The sequence below is a fragment of the Melospiza georgiana genome, chromosome 6 (assembly GCF_028018845.1).
Source record: "Melospiza georgiana isolate bMelGeo1 chromosome 6, bMelGeo1.pri, whole genome shotgun sequence".
Classification (NCBI taxonomy): domain Eukaryota; kingdom Metazoa; phylum Chordata; class Aves; order Passeriformes; family Passerellidae; genus Melospiza; species Melospiza georgiana.
In genome coordinates this window covers 61,628,644-61,643,012 of record NC_080435.1, presented here as the reverse complement: position 1 = coordinate 61,643,012, position 14,369 = coordinate 61,628,644, and the positions used below count along the sequence as shown (strand labels likewise).

The following is a 14,369-nucleotide window of genomic DNA, read 5'->3' as shown; positions in this document are numbered from 1 at the left end:
TTGTCACTTCATCCAGCCCAATTAAAAGAGCTGGTGGAAAACCTTTAAAATGCATCATTTTGATAGGGAAACTTGCATTATTTTGAGCCGATCCAACCTGAAATTCCCCCCTTGTTCTTCAGCTCAGTGACCAAACCCAAACCCAGTTCCCCAGGGTAAATTGGGCATTTTCTCCCTGCTGTGCTGACAAACCCATGGGCACAATGTGCCTCCATCCCCCTCTAGTGACACTCAGGGGACCACACCAGGCACCAGTGCTGGCCTCCAAAACTGGAACTAACAGCTTATTTTGGTTTTAAAGAGGAGGAAAACACCCCAAACCCACTGAGGGCATTTTTTTACCCAAGACAGGTTTTATTTATCAAGTGAGTTTCTCTTTGACATTTCTCCTCCACAAATTGTTTGGGACAGATCTCATTATTTATTACACATTATCCCCAAGGTGTTCTGGATAAATTACTTCATTTCTTCTGGAACTGAAGCACTGAATTACATTATTATTTTAGGAAACATTAATTAAGTGTTCACCCAGGAGTCCTGGAGGGTAAGAGGGCATTAATTACAGGGCAGAGGATGCAGAATAAAGTCAGAGCTGTGACCTGACCTTGTCTGTTCAAGGAACAAACCAGATGTGCAGGTTCTTGTTCTGGTATCCTGCAGAGGACAAATTCCCATTTTCTAGGATGGAAATAATCTGCTTTTTCCTTGAGAGACCTCCCCCTTCTCTTCCAACCATCTCAGCTTTGCTGCCTGACTGGGAGTGTTGAGTTTAAATGAGCCTGAATTTCTGCTGGAAATAATTTCTGTCTAAATGCCCTTTCCTGTCAGTTCATACTTTTGTTTTATGAACAGAAAAATGGCTGGATGGAGGTGGGGAGAGGGAAGGTATGGTCATGTATTTAAGGAATGAATCACAATATCTAAGTACCCAGCAGTAAAATTAAAGTTGCAAAAGGAACTGTAATCCTTATATTATTACAGGAATAATTCTAATTTTACATTGAATTCTAATTTAATTCTAAAGGAATAATCCTAAATTTACATTGAATTCTAATTTAATTCTAATTTTAGCTTCTGGACTCTGCCACAGCAATATTTTCATGTATTTGTTATGTAGGGCTAACTGCTGTATCCAAACCCATCCAAATAAAATTAAATTATAATAAAATGATAATTTTAATTTAAAATTAAATAAAAATAAATATAAAATTAAAATAGAATAAATCAAATATGTAATCTAAATAAAACAAAATTTAAAAATATTCACATCCAAACGGAATAAAATTTAAAAATATTAACATCTAATTACAATTATTTTCACAAGCTAAGGACTCTGAATACTCATATAAAGTAAAAAATGCAATGGCCCAAGTGGAGTACTCACATTAAAACCTTTTGGAGTTAAACTTCAAATGCTGGCATTTACAATATTCTTTACAATGTTTGGGAAAGATTTACCTTTGGAAAACCCCAACTTTTGTGTGACAGTCCTTGCAATTTTGGATGTTGTGGCATCACTGTACAGATACACCTCATCCACACTGTGCCAGTCCACATGGTTACGGCTCAGCTTTAGGCTGTGAATGGCTGCAGCAAAAAGGAATAAATACATTGAATTTAGGGGGGGAACAGGGGAAAAAAAAAACAAAAACAAAGAGAGGAAGAAGGATGATTTACAGACAGGTTAAAATCTAGAGCTCTATTATGCTTAAATTTGTGGTATTTCTTACCTTGAGGAATTTTTACACTTTCCTTGAGGAATTTTTTGGGTTTAACCTGAGCAGGACAAGCCGAAGTTTGAAGACCACCTGTGAGGACACTTCACATCATTCCCCTCCCACCCTCATTTTGGGGTGGGAATTACCCAAAATATTCCCTTGAAGGGGGCAGAGTAATGGATCCTGAAACACTAAAGCTGGGTGTGATGAGCAGGTGGCTGCCTCAGGTATTTCCATCACTAAAAAGTGGAATTTCAGCCCTCTCTCCCATGCTCTGCTCTAACACAGAGGCTCCCAGGGCTCCCTTGAATTTCTCCCCTTTCAGAAATACCTCAGGGCTGGAAATGCAGCTCAGTGAGCCTCTGAATGGGCAATTTCTGGCACAGAACAGAATGCAGCTCTTTGAAAAGCCACTAAGAGCTCTGGTGGTTGGGTTTTTTTTTTGCTGTGCACTGATTGTGCTTTTCCAGATTTGGAGCTGATTGAGCTCTGAGCCCGACCTCATGACACACACAGCCCGACTGTCAGGATTAAACAACAGGCACGTTGTGATGCAAATCAAAATCATCCCAGGCTTGGAGCTTGCAGGAGCCAAGCTGGGTTACAATGATTTGGATTTCACCAAAATTCGCTGCTGGGGTCTTGTTGAACATGGGGTGCAGAGCAGAGCTGACAACAGGAATAGCCCTGTGACCAAAGAAATGGTGATTTATCTGTCACTGCTCTTGCTGGGAAGTCCAAAGTCATGGAAAACACCCAGAGGGGCTGGTTTGGGGTTGTTTCTTCCACAGCAAGCAGAGCTCTAACCTGTCTCCTCCTTGAATCACCCAAATGAATTTTTTATACTCTTCTAAAAACATTCTGAGAAAGCCTGAGCCAACACAATTTCCAATTTTAACTCTGCTCAGCCAGATGTTGTGACCTTTCTCCAGCAAAATTTTTTGTTTCTTTGCCAAAGCAGACAGACTTGACACAGACTGATGAAAAACTAAACAAAATCTGTAAGGAGCACGGGGATTAAGAGAGGATTAGCACTTGTGTTGTGGTAAACAACTGATTCACCAAAATAACTGGAATTACATCGTTGTTTTCCACTGGCAGAGCAGGAAGAGGAAAGAAATAAGCCTGGCTTTGAAGAGCAGAGATGATCTGGTCTGTCCAGGAGGTGCTCAGGAATTGTTCCATCTGCATTCTGCAAAATCCCCCTGAGAGAATGATGCTGGGGAAGCTGGCAGAGGAGGGGTGGAAGTCTGATGCCTTTGGAGGGTGTTGTGTTCAACATCCAAAAAAAGAAGAGGAAGAGATGAGGTTGAATATCTAGAAAAAGAGCAATTTGTGGTGGAGTGATCCTCAAATTCCTTCTAGAATCGAATCCAGCCTCTCTACTGGAAGGAACATAAAGGAACAAGCAGCTTTTCCCTACCCTGCATTAATTATTCTCACTTGGGAAGAACAAATTCCTCACTTTTATGCTGTTCATGGACATGGAGGAACACCAACATCAACTACAAGATGTGGAAGCACCAAAGTATTTCAAACGAAGTTCAGCAGGGCCAAGTGCGAGGTTCTGCACGTGGGTCAGGGCAATCCCAAGCACAAACTGAGGCTGGAGGGAGAATGGATGGAGAGCAGCCCCAGGGAGGAGGATCTGGGGGTGCTGGGGGATGAGAAGATCAACAGGACCCAGCCATGTGTGTCTGCAGGCCAAGGGCTGCATCCAGAGAAATGTCACCAGCACAGAGCTGGGGGGGCTCAGGCTGGAGAAGAAAAGGATCCAGGGAGAGCTCAGAGCTGTTGGAACCCTGGGAATTGCTGAGAATTTCAGACTTTCTGTGCTGCCAGGCTCTGAACCCCAGGAGAACACTGCACTGACCTGAGGGCTGTGGGGAAGCTTCCAGAATGGAATGGCAGAACTGGGATTGTGGTTGTGGGTTTGGATAGAAGTGTGTGATATCACAGCGTGGAAAACTCAGAGTTCAAGGGTTTAGAATATAGCAATATATAAAAACAAGATGGAGGTTTGAGGGTGAGGCTGCTCCTTCTTCTTCACCTTCTTCTCCATGGGTTTGGGTGGTTTTGTGTAATTGGATAAAAAAGTCCCCATTGCAGCCGTGGGTGGTTGGTTATTGGGTTAAAAGTGAAAATAACTGAGGTGTCATTTCTTAATTGGACACCTTAATTGATTGGACACTTAATTCTTAAGTTTATCCTTAAAAGGCCTTAGAGAGAGAGAGCTGGGGCTCCATTTTTAGTTTGTTAGAGTGAAGTGCTGCAGAACTCAGGGTTTGTGAGACTGTGACAGAGATTAGAACTAATAAACATCTCAGTCCCAACAAGAAACACCATCTTGTGATGACCTTGTGATAAAAAGAAGATAAAACTCAACACAGAGCCCGTTCCAAGGCCTGAAGGGGCTCCAGGAGAGCTGGAGAGGAACTGGAGACAAGGGATGGAGGGACAGGACACAGGGAATGGATTTAAACTGGAAAAGAGCAGGTTTAGGTTGGATATTGGGCAGAAATTCTGCCCTGTGAGGGTGGCGAAGCCCTGGCACAGGGTGCCCAGATCCCTGGCAGTGCCCAAGGCCAGGCTGGACAGGGCTTGGAGCAGCCTGGAAGGTGTCCCTGCCCATGGCAGGGGTGGCACTGGATGAGCTTTAAGGCCCCTTCCAGCCTAAATCTTTCAGGGATTTGATTCTGCGATTATTTGACAGTGAGGGGATTATTTAAACCCTTGAGAGTTCAACCAAAAGGAGTTTCTGCTGCTGACAGCCCCAGGGGGTGTTCACAGTGAGACAGGGAACGCAAAAATGTGTCTTTGGGGAGGATTTGACAGCAGTCTGAAAAGAAACATCCTAAAAAAAAAATAATCAAATATTCCAAGTGTGCTTTGCAGGCATGGGATTTTACAGACTGACAGTGGTGGTGTGAAGCTGAGCCTGAGGAAGGGAAAGTGATGCTTTGTGAGGATGAGGAGAGGACAGGACTGACAGGAGGACTGTCCTGTGAAGCTCCAGAGGGCTCAGAGTGGCAGCTCAGGGTGCCCCAGGTGTCAGGGAGCCACCAGGGCGTGCCACAGCCTGGCTGAGGGAGCCCAGGGCAGAATGCAGATGAGGCAGCAGCACAGGGGAATCTCTTCTTGCTCATCCTCCAGCAGCACAAATTCCACACCTGAGGGGCCTCTCCAGGGTGCCAGGCTGGGATGGTGCTGAGCTTCACTGAGAGCTGACGGTCCATAAATCCACAGGGACAGAAATCTCCCTCTGGACCTGACTCCAAGAACTTGGATTTTAAAAGAGGGAGAACAACTTTTTACATGGGGAGATAGAGAGAGGAGAAGAGGGAAGGGTTTTAAACTAAAGGAAGAGAGATTTAGATTAGATTTAAGGAAGAAATTCCTCACTCAGGGTGGGGAGGCCCTGAGGTTGCCCAGAGAAGCTGTGGCTGCCCCTGGATCCCTCTGCATCCTGCAGGAGCCCAAATTCCACACCCGAGGGGTCTCTCCAGGGCATCAAGCTGGGATAGAGCCAAGCTTCCCTGAGATCTGCATGTCCATAAACCATAAACAGGGACAGAAAACTCCTCTGGCCCTGACTTCTCATGGATTTGCTCCCATGTGGCAAATGCACTGACAGCATTCCCACAGACATCCCTCTGCAGGTGCATCTTCCCCAGATGCAGAAAAACCCTCCACACTTTTCTGGAGAAGAGAAGGCTGTGGGGAGACCTCCAATGTCACTGTTAGATTTTCTGGAAAAATCCCTTTGCCAGGATTTCTTCTCCTGGTAAGCTGAGAGGCCTCAGAGAAAAATGAAAACAATAATTATCTGATTTGCTTCTCCTGTGTCTTGCTGTTTAGAAATGAGTTTGGGGATTGTTTATCCAACAGGTGATTGATTGGTTTCATGTGAATTGTTTTAACTTAATGACCAATCACAGCCAGCTGTGTTGGGGCTCTGGAGAGAGTCACAGGTTTTTCATTATTATCTTGTTAAGCCTTCTGTCTGTATCCTTTCTCTATTCTTTAGTATAGTTTAGTATAGCATAATATAATAAATATAATATACTATACATAATATAATATACTATACATAATATAATATACTATACATAATATAATATACTATACATAATATAATATAATATACTATATATAATATAATATAATATAATATAATATAATATAATATAATATAATATAATATAATATAATATAATATAATATAATATAATATAATATAATATAATATAATATAATATAATATAATATAATATAATATAATATAATATAATATAATATAATATAATATATCATAAAATAATAAATTAGCCTCCTAAGAACATGGAGTCAGATTCATCATTTCCTTCCTGTAATGGGGGACCCTGAAAATACCACACTCCAAGAACTTGGAGGGGGATTTTAAAAGAGGGAGAAAAACTTTTAACATGGGGAGACAGAGAAAGGACAAGAGAGAAGGGTTTAAAACTAAAGGAAGAGATTTACATTAGATTTAAGGAAGAAATTCCTTACTCAGAGTGGGGATGCCCTGAGGTTGCCCAGAGAAGCTGTGGCTGCCCCTGGATCCCTGAAGGGTCCAAAGCCAGGTTGGACATTGGGGTTTGAAGCACCCTGGGAAGATGTGGAATGAGATGGGATTTAAGGTCCCTTCCAGCCCAAGCCCCTCTGGGATTTTAGTCAGGGATTGAAGGCCAAGTCCTTGGAGATGAGGCCAAATTTTGGGTTCTTTTGTAGCCAGAACTTAGAAATGAAACATTTTTCAGGAGCACCAACCAAGACCGACACCTGCAGTGTGAGCATGTGAAAAGCTCAGCCCTGCTGGAGATGGAAGATGGGATCAAGAAAAGATTTCTTTCAGCTGAAGAAATCAATGGTTGCTATCACACAAACTCAGTTTCACCAAGAGAGATGAACCCTGAGGGGAAAAAAAATCCCCCTAAAAGGTTGAAATCTGAAAAATGAACCTTAAAACACAGAACAGATATTCCTAAAGCCTCGCAGAACCTGATCTCCATGAGGCTTTTGACTCATCTTGAGTCAAAAAAATGGAGAAAAACAGAGGAGCAGAAACCCTGCACTGTGCTGTGCACATGGAAACACCCTCCCATCCTGAGCACCTCCTGCTCACAATTAAACACCTTTTTGAGCTAAATACCTGCTTCTCTCCTTGATGCTCTCATCCACCTGCCAAGAGCAAAGCACAGGGTGGATCTTTCCTCCCCACAGTCTGATGGTGCTCAAGTCCAAATCAATCCAGGGAAAGGCAGCTTTGAAGTGCTCAGGGCTGACTCTGCCTCCAAGGACAAAGGCACTGTCATTCCAGCCAGGATAGAGACCAGAGCAGGGATACAGACTGTCTCAAAACCTCTCATGCATTCTTTTTTTCCCCCCAAGGATTTTTAAATTAGTCTGTCTTGCAAGCAGCAGGTGCCACACAAAGCCTGACACATGGTACAGGGAGCTGAGAACATAATTTGGCTGCTGTTGTTCCTTCTGAAATGAATCTCAGGTTCTGCTACAGAAACCTGTAGATTTAAAAACCTTTTCTTATTTATTTTTTAAAAGGAGCCATTAAAAAGGCCATTACTCTTAATTAAAATTTCTCACATTGCTGTCATTTATACATCGCACTTCATCACCTCTCAATTCATCACTGTCACTATTTGTCACACAACCACCTAATTTCAATTTCTTTTTAATTTGAGCACATTCATTACCACAACTGAGCATGATCTGAGAGGAAAACAAATGCACAACATAATTTCAGAATTTCAATTTACAAAAGAAAAGGCAGAACTCCTTTCTTATTGCTTGAATTACACTGATTCACCTTTAACAGACTTGGGTTCACTGTGTGAGAAGAGGCAGGAAAAAGTTTACTGCAAAACATTTTGATTTCTGGCATTTTCCATTTGGACCCAATCATATAAAAAAAAAATAATTAAAGGAAGCCAAAAGGCAAACATTTATGCATGTCAAAATAAATTCTTAGAGTTCACAACATCCCCAGGAGCTACAAGAACACAAGGTATGACAAGAACAACAACTCCAAGCCTACCACGTACATTTACATTTTAAATTAAAGGCTTTAGAAGTCAGTGGAAGTTTAATCACTCCTGGCTTTAGCAGAGGCAGAGAGAGCCCAGTGAGAAGAACTTGGAGCCTCCTGCAGTCATTAATGGCTCCTGCAGGATCTCCCCCCACTTTCTGAAATAAATGTGCAGGGCTTCAGCTGCTGCAAAGGTCAGGGCTGTTTTCTGCAGCTCAGCAGCCCTGAGCTATAATCCACACAGCTTCCCCTTTTCCAGGGGACTCATTCCATTCCAAAGCTGCAGCAAAAATGAATTATAACTTAAAATTAAAGATTATTATCCCAAAGAAAGCAGCAAACAAAACATTATCTGGAAGGAACCCTCCATTCCTTCTCTGACAGAATTCATCTCACCCCAGGCCTGCTGCAATCCTAAAAAAATTCCTTTTATTTTATTGAAAAAGCCAAATCACACCAAAGAGTGCAAGAAACAAATATTCACAGTTTTCATCAGCCACAAACAATTCTAATAAGAATTACTGCATGACACTATGAGCATCTACTTCTCTCTAGGCCTCACAACACTTCTACTTTTCCTCTAAGCTTTAGGATGCTTTTTCCTTCCTCTTGGAAAGAAATTGCATGGATACAGCTCAAAAAAAAAACCTGAAGCATGTAAATCTAACATTTAACTGAGACAAGCAAACTAGAATTTAAAGCTTCCTAAGCCAGGAGCACTACCAAAAAAAAAAATTAAAAAAAAAAAAAAAGAAATCTCCAATTACTGTACCTTGGGAATGCTTTCTCTTAAGACATGCAGCATCTGATCTCTCCTTATATCCTCTCCATTTGAACAAAGAAGGGAGGGAGAAGGGAGGGAGGTAGTAGAGAACTAAAAGTAAAAACACTGAGCTTCAAAGTAAAATTTTTAAAAGGGGTGTCATTTTTTTTTTCATTAGTATCACCATTTTCAGGAAAAAAAAAAAGGAAAGAAAAAGTCACATTTTCTAGAAAGAACTAAAATGTATATATTAAAAAAACAAAAAAACAAAAAAAAAAACCAAAAAAAAAACCCAAAAAAAAAAAAAACAACCAAGAGATTTTGTAGCAAGTCCCAAACTCTATATTTTCACTCTTCACAAGCAGTTATGACATCACAACAAAGCTAAAAGCATCAGTAAAAGGCACTGGCACATGGTGTCACCAGGGTCACCTAAAGCATCATCCCCTCCCTGGTACAGGGTAGAACACACTGACCCTTCCTAAATGTGCACTAAAAACTCCATTTTAAGCACAACTCTGGGTTTTTTTCCCCCCAAAGAGCGTAAGAGGATGGTTAAAAGTTAGATTAGACAAAATCTCCTGCTCTTGCCCTGTGTTCTGCAAGGTTTCAGCACTCCCTGATCCAGCAAAGCGAGTGACATCCCACACTCGTGTCACCTGCCCCAGGTGTGCCCACAGCTCTCAGGGCAGGTGTAAATGAAATGTATTTATTGCTGCACATCACTTCTCCGGGGGGGGAGAGGAAAATCAAAATAAATTCTCAGAGCTACAGCACTGAGGAGTCCACAGAATAATTTAATTTGCAATACTGCACTGGCTTTTTACTTCCCTCAGGAAGAATCAACACAGGAAACTCAAGGAAAGTAGAGGAAAAATTGCTGTTCATGGTGAGGGTGGTAAAATACTGAACAGGCTGCTCAGAGAGGCTGTGGAGTCTGTTGCTGGAGAGACTGAAAATCCCACAGGAAACATCCTGAGCAAGCTGCTCTCATCAGAGCAGGGAGGTTGGGTTTGAGCATCCCCAGAGCTCCCTCCTGACCTGCACAACTCTCCAAGTCTATGAACAGGAATTTCCCATCTAAAGGTTAACTTAGCTGTGCTATGAATTTTTTTTATACAGTGAGAAAATACTATTTGAAAGCTAAGACAAAAAAAAAATCAGCTCTTCCAAATGCAATTTTTAGAGGTTTGGTGGCCTTGACCACACACTGAAATTCTGTAAGAAAAAACCCAACAGAGTTCTGCTGTCTCAAAATCAATGCATCAGAATATTAATTCTAACTGGCAGGATTTTTTACTTCTCTATGTCTATCATGGAATCACAGACTATTTTTTGGCAGAGGCACTGCTGGGGTTCATCTGCTCCAATCCTCTTCACAGATCAGCATCAACTTCAAAGTCAGATCCAATTTCAGGTTTGAATCAGGTTGCTTGGCTGATTTCCAGCTGAATTTTGAGCATCTCTCTGTGCAAATACAAAGAGCTGTATCTGTTCCTATCCCACCTTCCTGAAATATGGGTCTCCTCGAGCCAGGTCTCATAAGCTTTTGGAGATCTATTTCACACCCAGGATTGTCTAAGGCAGCTGAGCTAAGGCATAAAATCATCAGGATGGCTTCTGTGGGAGTGCTGGAAACAAAAAGGTTTTAATAAAAGGCAAAATAACAAAGATCTTTACAGAGAAAAACTGATCTAGGTGCAAGAGGCCCCTGGTAAAACACCTCACAAAAGTGATTGGGTTTTTTGTTTTCTTCTTTTTCTAGTAAACTGCCCAGGCTGGACTTTTTGGCTTCTGTCCCATTAGCCATCCTTCAGTTTGAGGTGAAGTTCCCCAGGCCCTGTGAGATGTCTTTTCACCTCATTGAGGAGAGAAACTTCTGGGCTTATTTCCTTTTTAAAGGGACAAAAATAGTTTTGTCACTCCATCAACAGAAAACCACATTCCTATACCTTCCTATCCCATAAGTAAAGCTTTCAGCTCCACTCCATCATCACTAAATAAATATATCTGAAAAAGGTCATGAAGCAATGGATGATAGGAACTTTACTGGTCTTGTTTTATCTGACAACAGCCTGGATATGCCAGAAATCTCTGCAAAATGCTGCTCCTTTGATGGGCTACTTCAGATAGGTGCTGAACTCACTGCCTGCCAAAGCATGAAGAAAAGGCAGTTTCTAAATCTTCTGTCATTCTGTAAATTTTAAACTTATTTACTGCTACTGTAAATTTTAAACTTATTTACTGCTACACAGGTGTCCCTCTCCAGCTCTCCTGGTGTCCTGGAAGGGGCTCTGAGCTCTCCTGGAGCTTCTCCACTCCTGTTGAGCACTCCCAGCTCTCCCAGCCTGGCTCCAGAGCAGGAACAGAATTCCTGAGGGGTCTCAGCAGAGCAGGGGGGACAATTCCTTCCCTTCATCTGCTGCCCAAGCTCCTTTTGATCATAAAATGCCCCATTTCTGCACCCTGCCATTACAACAGTAATTCACCTGATGCACTGAAGGGCATCAGGCACCAAGAGGAGCCACTGGCATCAGGCACCATAAACCAAGCTCACTTTGCAAGGCATGAAATTAAACACTTTGTGAGGATGAAAATCAAAATGCAAACTACAGTTGTAAGCAAAGGAGTGATTTCCAGGCTGCCCCATGGAAAACAGAGTCTGGGGAATCACTCCCTGTCATCTATGCTTGCTGTTCCCTTGTGCTTTCTGATCCCTTCTGCATTTAAAGCTCCTTGTGCTCAAAAAACAAAACAACAAACTTTTATTTGTAAAGAATAACACAAATATCAGCATGTTATTTGTTAGCTGCAGGTTGGAGACTCTCCTCCTGAATAATTCTGCACTTTCAGAAGAAGGTTTGCTGGGATTAACAGTTTAATAACAGGCCATTTATCCCTCCTATCACCACCAAAAGCCTTGGATGAAGCTTGGTGATTTCCTTGTTAACACGCTGCAATCCAGGATTAATAAATGAATCAGAATTAATAAATTTAATACAATTAATAAATTTAATTGCTGGAGTAATCCTTGGTACAAAGGGGCTGTTACAGCACCTTGTATTAATTTTGCTGAGGAATCAGAGGACCTGGCCAGTTTTTCATCCCTCACAAAGTTTTATCACAGCACTGGGAACAGTCACTGCTTCCCAAAGGATATTTCCAGATTTAGCTCAACTTTTACTGATCATAAACAACAGGTACCTGTAAACCCTGATGACACCAAAAACTGCTTCATACAGGATGCAATTACAGCAAAATGGAGCATTTAAGAAATTTATAAACTGAATTCAGCTAATTTTGTTTATTTCACCAGTTGCAGAGCTTCTCCCAGTGCTACTGCAGATGGCATTTGTGGATGCCAGAGGATCCAGGAGGCATTGAGAGGCAAATTAGAATGACAAAACCACTTTTCACACACTGTCAGCTGTAATTGCCCTGCAACTCTCCTATTATTACCAAAAAACCTTGTTGGAACCTGCTGGTGACTGGACATATATACCACTGAAGTGATGCCATACATAGCTTGGGGGTTTTGTTTGTTTTGGGGCTTTTTTGGTTTTGTTTTGTTTTTTGGGGGTTTGCTTTTTGGTTTTTTGGTTTTGCCTTTTTTCTTTTCTGACTTTGGCTTTAGAAAAGGCACTGGCACCTGAATTTGGACTTTCTTTTTCTGATCTTTTACGTTTTCATAAATATCAGTGGTCATATCTTTCTCATCACACTCCCCAGTCCATCCAGCATCAAAACCAAAAATTTCTGTTCATAGTCCAGACTTTATCTGAAAAAAACCCCAACCCTGACCTCTCTTATTTACTCTATAAAGAGAACCCAAGTACCACTGCAGCCTTCCCTCAAAAATTAAACTACCAAAGGCTGGGAGCACTCAGGAACCACAAAGATTTGCTTTCCATGTAAAAAAACCATAAATCCCTGCCACTAACAACCCTGAGCTTTGTGCCTCTGGGACAATAAATCAGAAATACAGGTAAAGTGCCTTTCCAGAATGATGACTGCAAAGGCACAGAGCTGTGGCTCAGGGCTCACACCACTTCATGCACCTTTTGGACAGAGCTGTTCTAGCAGGAAATTGTTCTGCAGCCTTGGACAGGTGAAAAGATCTTTTAAAGTAGCACAAATAAGGAAAAAAAATATTCATAAAGTCCTCACTAGTTTTAAAGGGGAGTTAGAAACTCTCTGTAATGCTGAAAAAACTCCCTAAATCAAGAAAGGACACTTTGGTTTTCTTTACAGTGATTACAGAATTTATTGCTAGGGTTCCAATTTATGAACAAGGCTTTACTTGTGTGGCCACACATAAGAAGTCCTGGCCAAAACACAGCCATTCCCACACTGGGTGACTGCTCTGCACAAAGCTCCACTTCAAAAATAAAGTTTCTTTGTAAAGAATAACACAACCAAATCCCTGCTGAAATATCTTGAAAGCTCTCTGTACTTGAAGCTTGTGGTTTGTAGATTGTTCAAGCAAGAGACAGCCAAAATTGTGAAGGCAAAAAATTGTGATTTTTTGCTGTGCAACACCTGCTCTGAGCAATCAATTCAACTGTGTACATTAAATAACAGAGCAGTAATTTCAGTAATTTTGAAAATGTTCCATGCAGCAGACCAAGATTCTCAGCAACACTACCTGAACATCCTCAGCCTGCCCATTAAAATGTAAGGACTTCCCAACAGAATGCATGCCCAAGATTTACTGCAGCTGAAAAATAATAAATCCAGCCTGAATCAAAATGGAAAGTGGAATGTGATTTGTAAAAATGATCCCACTCCCTTCAGGGCAGAATTAGGGATGCTGAGAGAATGAGGGATTGCAGAGAGCAATCAGCCAGTTTGCCTTTGGACACTGACCCCTATTGTCCCATAAAGAGATTTTAGTTTGAAATGAGATTTCAAACACAATTAGAAGATATGAAACACAATGGGAACAAGATATTTCTCCACAACTTTCATTTTTACAGCACTCCCCAAACATGCTGCAGCAGGAAATCCCACACTGGAAAACGGGAGAACAAACTGATATTCCCCAATTTCCAGGATAAAAAAACCAAAGCAGATCACATTGTTACTTAGGAAAAGCACATCTCAAGTGTCCAAAAAAATGTATTATAGTGATCTAAACAAACTTACCCTCCTTGCCATCAACAGGTTTGGATATTTCCATATCAAAGCTCTCCTGCAGCTGCTGGCCTTTGAAGCGGTTGAGGTGCTCCTGCTCTATTAAATTACTTTCCTCCTCTTCCAGAGGCTGCCAAGTCCCATCAATAAACCACTGGCCACGCATGACAGGGATCTTTTCAGACTCTAAAAAAATAGAAATACAAAAAAAAAGAGGGTTTTTTAAAGCAACAAATCACAAACTGAGAGTAGGAAATGGAGTGTAATTGCAAACCTGAGCTAGTGGGATTTCCCAGCTGTGTGTGAGGATGTGAGAGAGGGACAGAAAAACAGAATTCCAGAATGTTCTAGGTTGGAAGAAACCTTAAAATGCATCCAGTGCCACCCCTGCCATGGCAGGGACACCTTCCACTAGCCCAGGTTGCTCAAAGCCCCATCCAGCCTGGCCTTGGACACTGCCAGGGCATTTCCAACAACCCAAATTACACATCAATTAGCATGAATGGTGGTATTAAAAATTCAAGTTTGTTTTTTTTTTTTTTAATTAAATCCAGTGTTTTACTGAGGGCTGGTTTTGGTTACTGCTGTTCTCCTTTCAGTTTCAGTTCTCCACATGAGGAAAGTGGGGGCTCTGCATTTGCTGTGCATGTGGCAGAAGAAAAATCTCTTAAAAAAATATAACTTGGTG

The 14,369-nt window shown here is 41.5% G+C and overlaps 1 protein-coding gene across 1 annotated transcript in view; it reads right to left on the bottom strand.

Moving 5' to 3' along the window:
- DDHD1 (DDHD domain containing 1) overlaps positions 1-14,369 on the bottom strand; it is a 68,566-nt gene that overhangs the window by 40,509 nt on the left and 13,688 nt on the right. The window contains exons 2-3 of the mRNA XM_058026010.1: positions 13,694-13,867; positions 1,459-1,587 (exon numbers count right to left, since the gene is read on the bottom strand). Of these exons, the coding sequence (XP_057881993.1) occupies positions 1,459-1,587; positions 13,694-13,867 (303 nt within the window). The remainder of the gene's footprint in view (positions 1-1,458; positions 1,588-13,693; positions 13,868-14,369) is intronic.